An 18,908-nucleotide genomic window follows, 5' to 3' on the forward strand; every position below is an offset into this window, starting at 1 on the left:
GTTTGTTGGCCTGCTTGTTTTTTCATCCCTTGTTGATTGTTTATTGATCCCTTACCATAGTACTTGAGGACCTTGATGCTACTGTGTTCATTTGCTTGTATGTATTGTGTATACCTAATCTGTTCCATGGTTTGACCTCTCTCTTTTTAACCAGTACCAACCAGTATTGATGTTTGCTGCTATGTATTATAGTTTGTGGTCTGATATGGCTAGACAAACTTCCTTTCCCTTGAGATTATTGATGTTGTATTCCTCCATATGAATTTAGTTATTATTTTCTAATTTTAAAAAGTAATCTTTTGATGGTTTATTTGGAAAAAAACATTGAAAAGTGACAATTCAGGTAGTAATGTCATTTTTATTATATTGGCTCAGCCTACCCAAGAAAAATTTCTTTTTCTAATTACTTAGTCTGTTTATTTTTCTAAAGTGTGCTTTATATTTGTATTCATAGAATTCTTGGGTATGTGTGTATATGTGTATGCATGTATGTATGTGTGTGTATACTCTCTTATTATACCTTCTGAAATTGTTTTGGATGAAATTTCTCCATTTCTTCCTCCTGGGTTTTGTTGGTAATAAATAGCTAGGTTCTAAATTGTTATGAATGATGTCATCACACAAAGTGGTTGTAGATTTCAGATTCACACTGTATATATCCATTGAATTGGAACCAATTACCTTACTTTACCTAATTATGATTTTCAATAGTATCAATTAATTTAATTTTCAATGAATTTTAATACATGTGACCACTTTATGGGATTCATTATTCACACTAATCAGGACCTAGCTCTACAGGCATACCAATGACTTAAGTGGATTTATTTTCATCAATTTTACAGAAGTTACTAATTTTTTCACTTAGCTTTTGCTGACTCTTGTATTATATAAGCAACTAATTTTTAGAAACATTTAAAGCAAGAAACTGACAAATTTTTTTCTCACTTCTGTAATGGTTAAAATGACAAAAATTGTAATTAACCCCCTTAAATCACAAGACTGTTAATAGCTAGGTTTATTTATTTTTTTTAAACCAACTTTGTGATTTTTATTGATGGGTGACAACTTTATATTCCTAGATATCACTAAACTGTGTACAATTAGAAACACAACATTAAAGAAGAGCAGACAGCAAAAGTAAACAAAGCAGACAAACGAAATATCAACCTTCATTATTTTGCCCATTTAAAAATCTTGTGTACACAGAAGCATAAATGCAGTTTGAAATCTTTAATAGCAATAAACTTACAATCACCCATTTATTTAGTCTAACATTTTAACTCCAAATATTTGATCTGCAATGTATACTTCAGCAGTTTCCCATCGCATAATTATTTAAAAAAATTTTCCTATTTAGAACCAGCAACTTATTTTTTGTTCTTTCTGTACATTTTCTTTTTTAAAGTAAGAACTCTTTCTCCTCTAAGAACTGGCTCATATTTTTTTCCTTTATCAAAAACTAAAGGGGGTAGGAAGGAGAAGGTGTTGAATTTTAAAAAGTTTTTCACTTTTATAAGGAAAGATAAAATTCATTCTCACAGATATTCACAAGTTGTGTTGGTGGTGCAGGATTTCTTCTACTAGACAATTAAATTGGGAATCAGATGCAAATCCCCTATATCAACACAGGAATCAGCATTATTCAGAAATAAAGGGGCTTTTTTATTTTTTTAAATCAAGCAATAGTCTTTCAACCAAATGATTTTGATTAGGAAGTTAAAAATCAGCGTAAACTATGCTGTGCACAAACTCCAAGAGAGTTAAATTTCTTTTCCATTCTATCCCATAGTTGCAAAGGAGAAATAAAGTTTCACTCAAAAGAGCCATTAGAGAGAGGAAAAAAAGTTAGTAGAGTTGGTATTCTAGAAAGCAGGTATCTTGCACACACAGCACAGAGAAAGAAGTTTTAGAGCAGGTCAACTCGGCGATAGTACAGGAGGTAGGCTGTGCGTTCAGCAGAAGGCTTCACCACCTGGTACTGGTTAATCACTTTAACTGCCTGGTCATCAATATGTAACCAGCCATTCAGATCAATCTGGAAGACGTCTGCAGTATAATGACCACCAGGTGCACTGTTTCCATGATGATAGATCACTGCAAAAAGATGATAGTTTCTGCCTTTAAAATTTTTGTTTTTTACAACTGGAGAAAGCAGCTCTCTGCTAATCTCCAAGTCCACAGGATACTCGATATTCTTGATAAGCTTTTGACATCCACCAGTCTTTTCATACACAAACCGTTTGAGGTGCAGAACAAGAAGGGGGAGGAGCTTTTCCAGGGTCACTCTCCGACTAATCTCAACCTCTTGGTTGGTTTTTATGGTATATCCTTGGACAGATTCTCTTGCTACCAGACTTTCCAATGCATCCCGGACTGTGTGTATCTTGTCAGATTGGATATCCAACTGCAAGGTAAAAAATGGCTGCAAAGTGGCAGATTCCTTTGAACTCTCCTGGTAAACTACAGATCTTAGGTGTCCCCCAAAGATACCAGTAATTGGAGTCTTAATAAAGTCAGCTTGCCGAGTGACTGAAGTTTTGTTCTGGGGACCAACCTGTTCCCATTTATCCTCACTACCTTCTCCATGTCCCTGTTCATCTTCATGTACAGACTGTGCGTCAGGTCCATTGGAAACTGAAAAATTTTCATTATTTGGTATAAGAAGTTTCTTTAAGTTCAGCATTTCCTCATGTAGTCCATTTAGAATAAATTCTGGATATTCTTCAGCATCTTCCTGTCGACCCTTCTCAGAGAGGCCTGACTTGATAACTGTCAGTAGTCTATATATATAAGTAGGTTCAAAGGCAGCTCCAGGGCTGATATCCCTCACTATCTTGTCACCAAGAGCTTGTTTGGCTTTTGGAGGTATTGGCATATTGGTTAACCCATTCATTAGTCGAACAAAACTGTCTATCATGGGTGTTGATGTGCATGGCCGCTGCACTTTTGAATACACTGGAATGAACTTCATGAGGTGATACATTGGGGGGCAAGCAACCAATGCCTGCAGTGTAGCATTGATGTAGCACCAGTGTCCTTTATTGATCAGCCCCCAGGGTTGCAAAGATACTGGTTTATGCATTAGCGTTACATTTTCTAGTAATTCTGCAATCTTTATGGCTACAGGATCCTCTGAAACTGGAACAAGCCCTTCTTTGACTTCAACTTGTTTTTCAGGGACCAGAGCAGATGTGGCAGGAGGGGAATATTTAGTTTCAACATAAGCCACAGGTGTGGAAGCAGAGGGCTTAGAATTGTGAAAAAGGCTAGCCCAAGATTTAGCAGGTTGATTAACAGAAATTGATCCTGTAACAGGGGTTCTGACTTCAGCAGTAGGTGAGGCATTGTCATGCTTAGCTGGATCTGAGTCAGTGCTTTCCACAGTGTACAATTCTACCCCATTGGCAGCTGGGCCCTCAACAGAGGATTCAAGTGTTTGTCCATTAGCAACACCAAGATTTTCAGTAGCACCAGAATAAGGCTGTGCAACAGCTGTCTTTAATGGGCTACTCCTGCCAGCCTCTGAAGGGATGCAAGACTGTTCAAAATTAGTAACATGGCATACCTCAGGCTGCCCTGCAGTACTGGTATTGTCTAGTGCTCTAGGAAAAGAATCATCAGTCACAGTGTCACTGATGAAGTTCACGGAATTTTCAGGGCTATTACAAGTCCTTGGTCTAGCTGATGATGGTATATTTCTCATAAATTCTATATCCTCTGTGCTTATACTGTTCAGTACTGATGAATCTGCATGACCATTTACAAGGGCTTCTGTAGGGATATGATCACTGCCATCTTTCAAATAACTGTAGTATCCAAATGGCCTTTTGTTCTTCTTTGTATGTTCCCTTTGTCCAAGGCTGCCAGAAAGGCTGCCATTTTCTATATTTTCAGCTTCGGCATTAGAACCATTATCCAAAGCAAGCACAGGGCTTGTGAACTGGTAGTTGATAGAGTTGTAGTTGGTTGCATTATGTATGTCATCATGGTTCTTTTTGGAAGTTGTGCAACCAAGAATAAATTTTGGGGCCTGAGGATTCAGTGTGCTTGAATGACTGTAGTCAGTGGTATTCAGTAAAGATTCATCTTGTTCAATAACTTCAGTAACACCAAACTCAATTCGTTGATACTCTTCTCCTATAAGTTGACGGTCCACTGTGCTTCCACGCATCTTTGTTTCAACCCATTCCGTGATGTTTCTAGGATGCAATGTTGCATGGACTGAAATGGAAGTACCTGTGACACTGAGAACATCATGCCGTTCCTCTGGGGTTTCAGTGTCACACAAAATTGTTTAATTATATGGCGGAAGCTCGATAGAAGAACAAGGAGTCACCAAAAACTGATTGAACTCATCAGGAGTAAAATCTCCAGAAACATACTGGGGGCCGTGGCGGGCCATATTGCCCTCTTCTCAGGGAGACCCCGCTCGCCACTTGGGCTTTTCACGCCACTTCCCCCGCCTTGGCCATCTCCTCTCGCTCTCAAGCAGGCACACTCACATCAATAGCTAGATTTATTAATAAGAAAAAGAAAACAAAAAGAAGAGAGAAACATAGAAAGGAGGTGAAGAATTTCCTAGCCTAATAATCCAGAGCCTAACAACTCGGTGTCTGAATCTCAGCCTCAGAAAATACCCTCCCCCGCAGCTTCCTGCTGGGTCTCATTAAATCCTCACTACACCCACTAGGTCGCCTACATCACCCCTCAGGAACCAGTCACAGCTCCTCAATTTATCTGGCTGGGGGGGGGCGGGGAGTGCCTGTGGGGTGAATTCCCTGGGTTCTAATTGACCCAAATTCAAAACAAATGGAAGGGAAGTCTTGATTGATCAAATACAAATACAAATACCCTTCTCACACTTCAAAAATCTACCCACATCCACTCACAACTTGTTAGTCATTTCTTGTTCTGACTCAGAGTTTTTACTGTTTCTGGGACATCATAAATATTTTGGAGCATTCAATCAATTATTAATCATTTATTGTCTCTTATGAGTTGTGATAGGCATGAGATATAATAACAAAAGCAAAACAGTCTCTGACTTCGTGAAACTTATGTTCTATCAGGAAGATTATGTTCACATACTAATGTATATATAAAATAAGCTCCTGGGAATTTAGGTAGGGAGGCATAAGCACTTGGGGCATTCATGGATTTTATTGAGCAAGGAAATGATATGGTCAAATTCTGCATTTTTGTTATTTTTTTGGCAGCCTGTGAAAGGTGATCCAGAGAGGGGACTTGAGACAAGCAATGTGCGAAATGCTGTAGATATCACAGGTTAACTGTGACCTATCTCAAACCTAACTTCCCTTTGCAAGATTGCAGGCTGAAAGATGATTTGTTTCATCATTTGTCTCAATTTCTACCTCCTTGGTATCTGCTATAGATCATGTTATCTATAGTCATGTTATCTCCTCATAAAATTAATGCAATTTGAGTCTCATTTTATTTTTATCTAGATGTCAACTCATTTTATTCAAAGGACGCTTATTTAGTATGTCTTATGTGCATGGCATTGTGTGGTTGCTATGAGAGGGAATACAAAGCCCAGTAAACAGGTGGTCACATGCTAAAAGATGAGCATTTTTGAATGAAGTATCAAAGGTAATGCAAGGACATAAGGAAGTACCTTGATCTTATGTCTAGAGTACTGGAAAGTATCTGAAGGTAGATAACCTAGACAACATTTTACACACATTAGTAGCATATATATTTATACATATAAACATATTTCACCTACATAAACAAATATTAGTTCAACTATGAACATTCTCTTGCCCCCAAATACACCTTGTACAAAACCGAGGGCAGCCTACCTTGGTTAAGAAGTCATACTACACAGGACCCATCCAGAAATTGTACAGACTGGTAAAAGAATCGTACAAGCCTCAAGCATTTTTAGATGTGTCTTCCTGACTTCAGACCTGCACGCTATCTACTGTGCCACTTCGCTGTTCCTTATTACCTATAAAACTGAGTACAATTTCCTTAACCTCCCTGGGCCTCAGTTTCCTCCTCTGTAAAACCAGGGGATTAGACTAGATAGCCTCTGAAGTCCCAACCAAGCTGAAGTCCCAATCAGCATTTATTTATTAAGTGCCTACTCTGTGCTAGTGTCAGGGTAAGATTCCCGAGCCAGACATGCTCATGAGGGATTGAAATGAAATTACTGAGAAGGTTTTGAAATAGCAATTATTAACAGCTGAAATTACACATAATAGGAGGCATGAAGAAAATAGTGTTGATGAAAGTGATATGCTAAATTGGAGATCAGAGATTATAATACTAACATTTACATAGATCTTTGAGGTATTCAAAACACTTTGCAAATTTTATCTCATTTGATCTTCACAACAACCCTTGAAATAGGTGCTTTTATTATGCCCATTTTACAGTTGAGCAAATTGAGATTGAGAAAGCTAAATGATTTTCCCAGGATCAAAAAGGATCAAGTATCTATCCAAGGTCATATTTTTTAACTCACCTTTTTCCATGTCTGAGCCCAGTGCTCTATGGAATGACGCTTCATTAAAAAAAATACAGAATACCAGTCCAATGGAAAATTATTTGCATGAGAAAGAATAGCTTTATTTTCTATGACATTTCTAGCACATAATTGGTGTTTAAAATGATAGGAAGAGGATATTGTTTAAAAGAGAGAGAGAGAGAGAAAGCAATGATAATAAAAAATCAACAAAGCATCTTCCTTTGAAATAAAAGTTTAAAAAGTGCTCAATAAGTTTCTGGTATTATTATTTGGCATAAACAATTATTTATATATATATTTGGTTATATATATAGTATATATGTATGTAGTAGTAGCAGTAGTCTCTCGGTAACCGAGGATGACGATTGTCTTTGTGCGTTTTCATCTATGGTGTATAGATGAGTGTGCACAAAGACACTTGTGCATGGAGATTTAAGTGGAAAAGTCGATGCACAGAGACAGTCCCACTCTCTCGGCGTTGGAAACCTGGGTCCAGTGGCACGAAAAGTCGTTACATTTGGAGACTTCCTCAGCTGCATTGGATGGCCATGTTGTCTTTTGTGCTCCAACACGCCCTAAGCACTCCACAGTGCTTTGCTGCGTCGCCATCTCAGCCGTTGAACCTTCTTATTGGTTTCTTCCGTCTGTTCCGCCAAAGCAGTCTTCACATGTTGGGTGAGCAAGGCCTTGGTTCACCAGGGGTTGGTGACGACCCAATGGCTACCCTCACAAGGTTTAGCCGGCCTGTTGAAGCCGTTGCCCGGGGTGTGTCCGCTCCTGCATGCTAGCAGCTACTAGGAGCCACAAGTGAGAGCTGGGTGTCAAGTGAGGGTCAGAGGCTAGAGAGCTGCCCTAAGAGGGCACAACAAGCCCTCCATACCAGAGGTACTACCCCTCCCTGAGCACCCCATACACCCCATACATCTTCATATACATGTATATATGTAAAATATATGTATATCCACACACTCAAATGCATATATATTATATGAGCATGTATCCAATATGTGTATGCACATCTGTGTACATATACATATATAATATTATTAATATAAATTATATATAATCTTAGGGATATGGCTTACATTCTCAGAGCAATTATTACTGATAAGACATTTACAGTGGGTTGGGGATCATTTCATGAGTTCTCCATCCTAAGGATAGTAAGTTATACCTATATTCTTGGGAAGAATACTGACAAGAACCAGAACCACTGTTTTAAGGTGCTCTGAAAAAAATTATAAGCCCTATAAATTGAATTTTCCCAGTATCTTTAGCTTATTCTCCTTGCTGATTGGAAAAGCAAGAGTTTCTCATTTGCAAACAAGCATTGAGAAAGACAGTTAGTAACCTGGATTCATTTAGCTATACTTGTCTTATCTCCTGGGTTCCATGTTACCACTAAATGAAATGGAGTTATTACAGAGTTATAATTAATTCCTTGAATTTTTTACTTTGAAAATCAACTACAAATTAATAATGCTGATTAAAAAGAGAACAAATGAACAATCATTAAAATATGTTTTGTCAATTTTCATTTTTGTATAAGTTATTTTGCTATCCCTTAATTATTCTCTGACACTCTTTTTTTCTAAATTTTCACTCATTTCATTTAATAAGACATATCCCAACAATTACAGAAACTCCAACAGCACACATTACCTCAAAATAATTAAGCAAGACTTCACAAAAGAATGATTTATGTGTTTAAAAAACCTGTGATGTTTCTTTATATCTCTGAAATGCATATTTAAGGACATATCAGGTGTTTGTTTTAGAAGTCTTTAGTGTTCTGAAAGATCTGCCTAGAAAGTAATTACTAGCAGATATTAATTAATGAATGTCTCAATACATATTCTTTGATATCTTATATCATCACTGGGAAGTGACCTTGTTTCGAAAGGGAGAAGGAAAAAAGAGAGACATATATAGTGCCTCTTGAGATCAAGTGGAGTGATGCGTATCAGAAGAAGACACTAAAGATTTATTGTCTGTGGCAAAAGAAACACAGATCTCTGCTTGTGCAGTAAGTGTTTTTGACATCACACACAGTAAAGGATGATTAGATATTGTAGGTTAGAAAGTGCTCTGCTAAAGGAAAATAATAGACATTTCTATGTTGTTTATATTGGTGATGTGCTTACTGTGCAGTACCTTCATTTTAATGATGATCATGTCAACCTAATCTTGATTCGAGTAGGATTTCACACAAATCATTTAAGAAATTAAAAACAGTTTCTTTTGTGTGATTGATGTTGGAATGGTTATTTTTGCACAAACATCTCCTACCTAAACTCTTTTAAAAATTATATTCCAGGCATAGAATAACTAAAGCTGAAATAGATGATAAGAAAGAAATACAACATAAGGCAAAAGCCTCATGAAATAATATTGGAGAAGTGAAATACTTAAAACTCCTACTAAAAATGAACTCTAGTAACAGCCCATGTAAACCATCTTAAAAAAAAAAGAGCAAGGTAAGAACAAGAGTTTAACCCATGAATTAGAGAATATAAATTAGAATAAACTAAAGTGAAGAGAGAAAATGGACAAAATAAAAGAAAACTGTTTTTTAAGTAAAAGTGCTAAAAAGATAGTTTAAATTTTGGACCACATGCTCCTCAGGGAAGGAGAAAAATATCAAAATTGGGGGAAATAGATAAAAAGACAAGGGTTAACACTTTAAATAAATTCTCTAACTTTGATATAAGGCAGATAAATAAGAGCAGTGGAGTAAAAGACAAGTAGAGGGTATTATGAGGGAAAAAAAATCATTCCAAGGACAAAGTCTTGACTTGCAATAGGAAGAGTAAAAATAAATAATATATAACAAAATAACACTGAACAGTTTTTGCATAATAAAAATAGAAATAGAATAACAATGCTAGACTAGAACCTAATTTACTATGTAATAGTTTATTTTAAAAAGCAGGAATTGAAATAATTTCATCATACTAAGCAAAAATTAAAAAATGATATTAAGATAAGAAGTATTAATACTAAGCATGAGTACCAAATTAATATTATTTAAGCTCATATAAGCAAAATGAATTTAAAATATTTATTATAGGAAATTTGTTCTTCAAAGTGGGATAAATCTATCAGAGATAAATTTAACAAATGGATATAAAACTGAATAATCAGAAAAATTAAATAAGAATGAAATGTATCTTCTGAATGAGAGTATTAAATATACATATTTCTCAGAAGCACATGATACCTTTTCAAAAATAAGATAATGTGTTAGGGCACAGAGAAATCTGAATAAATATAAAAATGAACATGTTTATAGGCCATCATGCAAAAAAAGCAATTAATACAGAAAATATAAGCAAAAGATACAGATCTGATTTACTCTTTGAAGGAGCCAAATGAGTCAAAGAATAATGAAAAAAATAATTAATGACTACATGAAAGAGAATAATAGTGATGAAATAATAATCCAAAATTTAAAAAATGAATGAAAATCAGCCTTTTTGGAGAAAATGTCTCTAAAAACATACAGGTACATTTTTTAAAGAAAGTAGTTATATCAAACTATCATGCAGTTTTAAAAACTATAGAATTAGCAAAAAATCCAAAGTAAACACAAAAGAGGTTATCTTGAACTGAGAGAAATAGCCAAATGTAGAACAAGTTACTATAGAAATGTTAAAGAAATCTAAAAGTTATTTGAGAATTCTAAGAAAATTGGCAAAATTCTTCCTAACTTCCTCAGAAAAAAACAGGAAACAAATTTGCCCAAGTTAAAAAAAAAAACGAACATAGTAAAATCATGACAAAGAAGAAATAAAAATACAAATAACCATCAGAACCTGTTATATTCAGTTATTTTTTCTAGGAAAACAAAAATATCATATTATGTAGTTTGGGAAATGTTTATATTTTATTATTTCCAATTTCATGTAAAAACAATTTTTAATATCTTAAAAATTTTCTTGTTACAAATGCCTTGCCTTCTCCCTTCTTCCCTCTTTGAGAAGGCAAGCAATTTGATATAGATTATAAATGTGCAATCATCTAAACATATTCCCATAATAGCCATGTTGTAAAAGAATACACAGACCAAACTCCATCCCCCCAAAATAATATCAACAAAAACCAAGAAAAATAAGATTTAGGAAACCATGCTTCAATCCTCATTTTAGACTCCACCAGTCCTTTCTATGGAGGTAGACAGACTTGTTGGATCATTGTATTGCTCAGAATATTTAAGTCATTCCCAGTTGATTATTTAAAAATATTGTTTTTACTGTATACAATATTTTACTTGTTCAGCACTCTTAACTCTGCCCCCTTTCATAAAAATCTTCCTAGTTTTTTTGAAAAGCATTCTGCTTATCTTTTCATATAGGAAAATAGTATTCCATCCTGTTCACATTCCACAATTTGTTCAGCCATTTCCCAATTGATAGATATCCTCTATATTCTAATTCTTGGTTACCATAAAGAGTGCTGCTCTAAATATTTTTGTATATATTGGTCCTTTTCCTTTTTTCTTTGGGATACAAAACTAATAATGGTATTGCTGGGTCTAAGGCTGAGCACAGTTTTATAGCCCTTTTGGCATAGTTCCAAATTGCTCTCCAAAATGTTTATGGTTCAGATTCCACCAAGAGTGCATTCCAAGCATCTTGAGCAAAGGCTTAGTGATAGTAGATGAAGTGATGGTAGAAAGAGACAATATAGTTTCAGTGTGTGTGTGTGTGTGTGTGTGTGTGTGTGTGTGTGTGTGTGTGTGTTGTGTGTGTTTGTATTATAGCTAGTACTACAAAATATGGCTATAACCACAGTGTCATTTTGGAAAAATTGGAAATTAGTGTGTGTTAAGAGAAGGATAGAGAGTTAAGACACGGAGGTATAGAATTCAGAAATGTTTGTTCTCTCCTAAATGGAATTTAAGAGGACCCCATTAAAGTTTCAAAGGGTTGGGGAAAAAAAGACAATGTGAAAAATGGGATTTGGGTTTGGAGCTTATTAGGCATATAGGTAATAGTGGAGTTGAACAATGAATAATCTTGCTCATAGATTCAAATAGGGTATTATTGTTGGGCAAGAGCCATAGGCCTGAGTTTCCCCAATTGTTTCTTTCGTTGATACAGTTGAGAAACAGGTGGAGAGATGCTGTAACCAGTCTTCATCTCTCTAATCAATAGACCCCCATTTCCTCACAGAAACCATGAGAGACATTTTAGCCAATTCCTTACCCTGCCTTTTCTTAAAACTGATTATTCCCAATAGAATGAATTAATCCTGGTTTTTTTTTATAAGCAATTCTTTACCCATTTTGAACTTAAATTGAACTTGGCCAGGGGGAGATTATTAACTCAAGTTGAGCAGGTCATGAGAAAATTTTACAGTATTATAAAGGAAATGATAAGTGTTTAAAATAAGGTTCTTTCCTCTGATTGTTCTAAGGCTACAGTTTCAGGATGTTATAAAATATACTTCCTTTTTATTGTTTTTGATATTGTATTCCAATGTTGAGGTGACAGGTTTGTGTCTTGGTAAGTGAAGTTAACATGTTCTTTATTTTCTTTATTAGAATTTTAATAATTATTTCAAAAACAGTTATCTGCCAGTCTCAGATATATATTTATTCCACATTTGACCTGTTTCATTCGTTGAATGGCTTATTTTCTATCCATTGACTTTTTTATGTCTTTTAGAAAAATAAGTCAGTTCAACTAAAATATTTAAGTATTATATGAAATATGTTCTACATCTTCTAAGTGTCATAGGTATGAAAGATAAAAGTGAAGTAGTCTTTGCCCTCAAGAAGCTTCCATTTTTCTGGGGAGATACAGCAGATATCCAGAAAGGTAATTACAAGTCAATTTGAGGATAGACAAAACATTAACGGCTGAGCATATTCGTAAACAGATTTGCATCTTTAAAAGATTTGAGATTAAATTGATGGATTGATGCCAAGATACAGAGGACAGAAGGGAATAAATTAACCAAAGAATATGTCTGTTGTTATACTCAAATAGTAAAATAGTAAATAGTAAAATATATACTCAAATAGTGAAATGTGTGCTATGTAAATGTTCTCTTCAAAGATGATCCCAAATAACACTTGTTTACCCTGTGCAAATCTTATCCATATCTTCTCATAAAGTCATGAGTTCATAAGAGTATAAGTCTGTTTTTGTACTAAAAAAAAAAAAAATCTGTGAGGACTCCCAAAATGCTGGAAGCCTTTCTTCTTTCTTTTTGACACGGAGAGAATACCAGTGGAGCACTTGTCTTTCGAGTGGTTATTCCTTTCTTTGACCATGTGACGAGCCATTAAAAAAGAAATATATGCATGTGTACACATAATATGTGTGTGTATATATATATGTACATATGTGTATAAATATATATATATATGTATATAGTTTCTTTGATGGTAGCCTTTATTTTTCCTTATTTGCTAAAGCCTTTAAACTCACCATACACCCCTCAGAATAATATTCATTCTTAGTCCTTGAGATCCTGTAGTTTGCTGTAATTTATGACCTTGAAAAAAAACTCTGGTAGAATATTGGCATTTTTTAATTTAAATTAATTTATTTTAGTCAATTTAGAGCATTATTCCTTGGTTACAAAAAACATATAATTTCCCTCCCTCCCATCTCCCCACCCTTCCTATAGCTGACATACAATTTCACTGGGTATTACATGTGTCCTTGATCAGAACCTATTTCCATGTTGTTGGTGTTTGCATTAGGATGTTCATTTAGAATTTACATCCCCAACCATATCCCTTCGATCCATGTATTCAAGCAGTTGATTTTTTCTTCTGTGTTTCTACCCCACAGCTTTTCCTCTGAATGTGGATAATGGTTTTTCTCATAGATTCCTCCAAGTTGTTCAGGATCAATGCATTGCCACTAATGGAGAAGTCCATTCATTACATTTGATTGTACCACAGTGTATCAGTCTCTGTGTACAATGTTCTCCTGGTTCTGTTCCTCTCATTCTACAACAATTTCTGGAGCTCGTTCCTGTGCACATGGAATTCCTCCACTTTATTATTCCTTTGAGCACAATAGTATTCTATCAACAACATATACCACAATTTGTTCAACCATTCCCCAATTGAAGGGCATCCCCTCATTTTCCAATTTTTTGCCACCACAAACAGTGAAGTTATAAATATTTTTGTATATGTCTTTTTCCTTATTATCTCTTTGGTGTACAAACCCAACAGTGCTGTGACTGGATCAAAGGGCAGACAGTCTTTTAGTGCCCTATGGGCATAGTTCCAAATTGTCCTCCAGAATGGTTGGATCAATTCACAATTCCACCAGCAATGCATTAATGTCCTAACTTTGCCACATCCCCTCCAGCATTAATTACTTTCCTTTCTGATATGTTCGCCAATCTTCTAGGTGTGAGGTGATACTTAAGAGTTGTTTTGATTTGCATTTCTCTGATTATAACAGATTTAAAACACTTTTTTTTTTGCCTTTTAAACATTTTTTATTTGGTCATTTTCAAACATTATTCATTAGAAACAAAGATCATTTTCTTTTTCACCCCCCCTCCCCCCAATTTGGCGATGCGTGATTCCTCTGGGTATCACGTGTCCTTGATCCAAACTCATTTCCATGTTACTGGTTTTTGCATTAGGGTGTTCATTTAGATTCTTTCTTCAATCATATCCCCTCCATCATTGTAGTCAAGCTGTTGTCTTTCCTCAGTGTTTTTACTGCCACCTTTTGTCCTCTGCTTGGCGGTAGTGTTTCTTTCTCCTTGATCCCTGCAGGTTGTTCAGAGACATTGCACTGACACTAATGGAAAAGTCCATTATGTTCGATTGTACCACAGTGTATCAGTCTCTGTGTACAATGTTCTCCTGGCTCTGTTCTTTTCTCTCTGCATCACATCCTGGAGGTTGTTCCAGTCTCCATGGAATTCCTCTACTTTATTATTCCTTTTAGCCCAATAGTATTCCATCACCAACATATACCACAATTTGTTCAGCCATTCCCCAATCAAGGGACACCCCTTCATTTTCCAATTTTTGACACCAAAGAGAGCACAGCTATGAATACTCTTGTACAAGTCTTTTTACTTATTATCTCTTTGGGGTATAAACCCAGCAGTGCTATGGCTGGATCAAAGGGCAGACAGTCTTTTAGCGCCCTTTGAGCATTGTTCCAAATTGCCCTCCAGAATGATTGGATCAATTCACAACTCCACCAGCAATGCATTAATGTTCTGACTTTGCCACAACCCTTCCAGCATTCATTACTTTCCTTTGCTGTCATGTTAGCCAATCTGCTAGGTGAGAGGTGATACGTCAGTGTTGTTTATATTTCCATCTCTCTGATTATAAGAGATTTAGAATACTTTTTCATGTGCTTACTTATAGTATTCATTTCTTTAACTGAAAATTGCCTATTCATGTCCATTGCCCATTAATCAATTAGAGAATGGCTTGATGTTTTATACAATTAGTTTAGTTCTTTATAAATTTGAGTAATTAGACCTTTGTCAGAGGTTTGTGTTATAAAGATTGTTTCTCAATTTGTTGCTTCCCTTCTTATTTTGGATGCATTAGTTTTGTTCGTGCAAAAAGCTTTTTAATTTGATGTAATTAAAATTGTTGATTTTTACATTTTATGATTTTTTTCTAGCTCTTGCTTCCTTTTAAAGTGTTTCCTTTCCCAAAGATTTGACATGTATACTATCCTGTGTTCGCCTAATTTGCTTATAGTTTCCTTCTTTATAGTCAAGTCATTCACGCATTCTGTGTTTATCTTGGTGTAGGGTGTGAGATGTTGATCCAAACCTAATCTTTCCCATACTGTCTTCCACTTTTCCCAGCAATTTTTATCAAATAGTGAGTTTTGGTCCCTAAAGCTAGAATCCTTGTCTTGCTGAGGTCATTTACGCCAAGTCTATTCCACTGATCGACCTTTCTGTCTCTTAGCCAGTACCAAATTGTTTTGATGACCACTGCTTTATAGTATAGTTTGAGATCTGGTACTGCAAGTTCTTCTTCCTTCACATTTTTTTTCATCATTTCCCTGGATATCCTTGATCTTTTGTTCTTCCAAATGAACTTTGTTATGGTTTTTTCCAATTTGGTAAAAAAAGTTTTTTGGCACTAAATGGCATTAAATAAGTAAATTAATTTGGATAGGATTGCCATTTTTATTATTTTAGCTCATCCTATCCATGAGCTATCAATGTTTTTCCAATTGTTTAGATCGAGTTTTAATTGGGTGGAGAGTGTTTTGTAACTGTGTTCATATAGTTTCTGTGGTTGTCTTGGCAGATAGATTCCTAAGTATTTTATATTGTCTAGGGTAATTTTAAATGGAATTTCTCTTTCTAAATCTTGCTGCTGAGATGTGTTGGAGATATATAGAAATGTGGATGATTTTTGTGGGTTTATTTTGTATCCTGCAACTTTGCTAAAGTTGTTGATTATTTTGATTAGCTTTTTGGTTGATTCTCTAGTACTCTTTAAGTAATATCATCCACAAAGAGTGATAGCTTAGTCTCCTCATTGTCTATTTTAATACCTTCAATTTCTTTTTCTTCTCTAATCACTACAGCTAGTGTTTCTAGTACAATGTTAAATAACAGAGGTGATAAAGGGCATCCTTGTTTCACTCCTGGTCCTTTTGGGAAGCCTTCTAGTTTATCCCCATTGCAGATGATGTTTGCTGATGGTTTTAGATATATGCTATTTATTATTTTTAGGAAAGGCCCTTCTATTCCTATACTTTCTAGTGTTTTCAATAGGAATGGGTGTTGTATTTTTTCAAAGGCCTTTTCTGCATCTACTGTGATAATCATGTGATTTTTGTTGGTTTGCTTGTTGATATGGTCAATTATGTGGATGGGTTTCCTAATATTGAACCATCTTTGCATTCCTAATATAAATCCTACCTGGTCATAGTGAATAAGCCTCATGATGACTTGCTAGAGTCTTTTTGCTAGAATCCTATTTAAGATTTTTGCATCTATACTCATTAAGGAGATTGGTCAATACTTTTCTTTCTCTTTTTTTGACCTGCCTTGCTTTGGAATCAATACCATATTTGTGTCGTAAATGAATTTGGTAAAATTCCTTCTTTGGTTATTCTGTCAAATAGTTTGTATAATATTGGTATTAGCTGTTCTTTGAATGTTTGATAGAATTCATTTGTGAATCCAACCGGACCTGGGAATTTTTTCTTAGGGAGTTATTTGATGACTTGTTCAATTATTTTTTCTGATATAGGGTTGTTTAGGTAACCCATTTCTTCCTCTGTTAGTCTAGGCAATTCATATTTTTGTAAATATTCATCCATATCACCTATATTGCCATATTTGTTGCCATATACTTGAACATAATAGTTTTTAATGATTGCCTTAATTTCCTCTTCATTAGAGGTGAGGTTTCCCTTTTCATCTTGGATACTGTCAATTTGCTTTTCTTCTTTCCTTTTTTAAATTAGATTGACCAGTACTTTGTCTATTTTATTTGTTTTTTCAAAGTATCAGCTTCTAGTCTTATTTATTAAATCAATAGTTCTTTGACTTTCAATTTTATTAATTTCTCCTTTGATTTTTAGGATCTCTAATTTAATCTTCATCTGAGGATTTTTAATTTGTTCACTTTCTAGTTTTTTTAAATTTCCATGCCCAATTCATTGACCTCTCCCCTCTCTAGTTTGTCAATATATTTCCCTCCTCCGTACTGCTTTGCCTTCATCCCATAGGTTTTGAAAGGATGTCTCATCATTGTCATTTTGTTCACTGAAATTATTTTCATTGTTTCTATGATTTGTTCTTTAACTAATAGATTTTGGAGAATTGTATTGTTTAATTTCCAATTAATTTTTGATTTACCTTTCCATGTACCCTTACTAATTATTATTTTCATTTCATTGTGATCTGAGAAGGTTGCATTTATTATTCCTGCTCTTTTTCACTTGTTTGCAATGTTTTTATGCCCTAATACATGGTTAATTTTTGTGAATGTACCCTGTGCTGCTGAAAACAAGGTTTATTCCTTTTTGTCCCTTTTTATTTTTCTCCACATGTCTATTAACTCTAATTTTTCTAAGATTTTATTCACTTCTCTTACCTCTTTCTTATTTATTTTTTGGCTTGATTTATCTAGTTAGGGTAGAGGAAGGTTCAGGTCCCCCACTAGTATAGTTTTTCTATCAATTTCATCCTTGAGCTCCACTAGTTTCTCCTTTAGAAATTTGGATGCTATGCCATTTGGTGCATACATGTTGAGTACTGATATTTCCTCATTGTATATACTACCTTTTATCAGGCTGTAATTACCTTCCCTATCTCTTTTAACTAGATTTATTTTTATTTTAGCTTTGTCAGATATCATGATTGTGACTCCTTCCTTCTGTTTTGTCAGTTGAAGCCCAATAGATTTGACTCCATCCTCTTACTTTCATCCTATGCATATTCATCTTCCATCTTGTGTGTTTCTTGTAGACAGCATATGGTAGGGTTTTGGATTCTAATCCACTCTGCTATTGCCTTGCTTTTTATTGGTGAGTTCATTCCATTTCTGTTCAGAGTTATGATTACTAGCTGTGTATTTCCCAACATTTTGATTTCTACTCCTATTCCTGCCTTTCCTTCTTTCACTATTTCCTTCTACACCAATGTTTTCTTTTTAATCAGTCCTCCTACTGCCCACCTTTTTTTACTTCCCTTTCTACCCCCCTCCCTTCTTATTCCCCCCACTTATTTTCCCTGTAGTCTTTCTAAAATTAACCCCCACCCCCTCCCTCCCTTGCATTGCTTCCCTCCCCACCAGTCCATTTGTTACCCTTCTACTCCCCTAAAGGGCACAAATATATTCTCTGTCCAATTGGGTTGGATTGTTCTTCCCTCTCTGGGTCAATTTCAATGCACATAAGAGTTGAGTATTTCCTATACCTCTTTGAAACAGTCCCCCTTGTCCCCTCCCTTGATGTTTCCCTTTTTAGTCCCTCCCTTTTTGTTCCCTCCCCCTCCCCCCTCTCTTTCCCTCCCTTTTTGTTCTCCCTCTCCCCCTCCCCCCCTTGGTTTTCCCTTCTCCTTACCCTTGTTGGGTAAGATAGAATTCAAGATCCCAATGGATCTGGATGTTTTTCCCTCTCAGAGCTGATTTCCCTGAGATTGAGGTTTAAGTACCCCCCCCCCTCTCTTCCTCTCCTTCTTATAGGAGTTTTCTTCCCCTCCCCTTCCCATGTGAATCTTTGTGTGAGAATGATTATTCTATTTGGTCTTTCTTTACCCCCTATTTATACATTACATTTTCCCCACATGTTAGTATACATAGGTTGATATAAATGTAGTCCTTATAGAAGAGAGTTTGAGTAAAAGAAGAAGATAACATTTTCCCCTTTCCTTAATATTTACCTTTTCAGGTATTCCTTGCTCTTTGATTTTCGGTATCAAACTTTCC

The 18,908-nt window shown here is 35.3% G+C and overlaps 2 protein-coding genes across 4 annotated transcripts in view; one reads left to right on the forward strand and one right to left on the reverse strand.

The window, feature by feature from the left end:
* ANTXR2 (ANTXR cell adhesion molecule 2) overlaps window positions 1-18,908 on the forward strand; it is a 248,493-nt gene that overhangs the window by 177,111 nt on the left and 52,474 nt on the right. The window lies entirely within an intron of this gene.
* On the reverse strand, window positions 1,610-4,558 carry LOC100014879 (ubiquitin carboxyl-terminal hydrolase 10-like). Its single transcript, XM_056803235.1, is given in 2 exon segments — window positions 1,610-4,140; window positions 4,240-4,558. Coding segments are annotated over 2 exon segments (2,397 nt in total). The 5' UTR covers window positions 4,406-4,558; the 3' UTR covers window positions 1,610-1,909.

Source organism: Monodelphis domestica, chromosome 6 (assembly GCF_027887165.1).
Source record: "Monodelphis domestica isolate mMonDom1 chromosome 6, mMonDom1.pri, whole genome shotgun sequence".
In the NCBI taxonomy this organism is placed as follows: Eukaryota; Metazoa; Chordata; class Mammalia; order Didelphimorphia; family Didelphidae; genus Monodelphis; species Monodelphis domestica.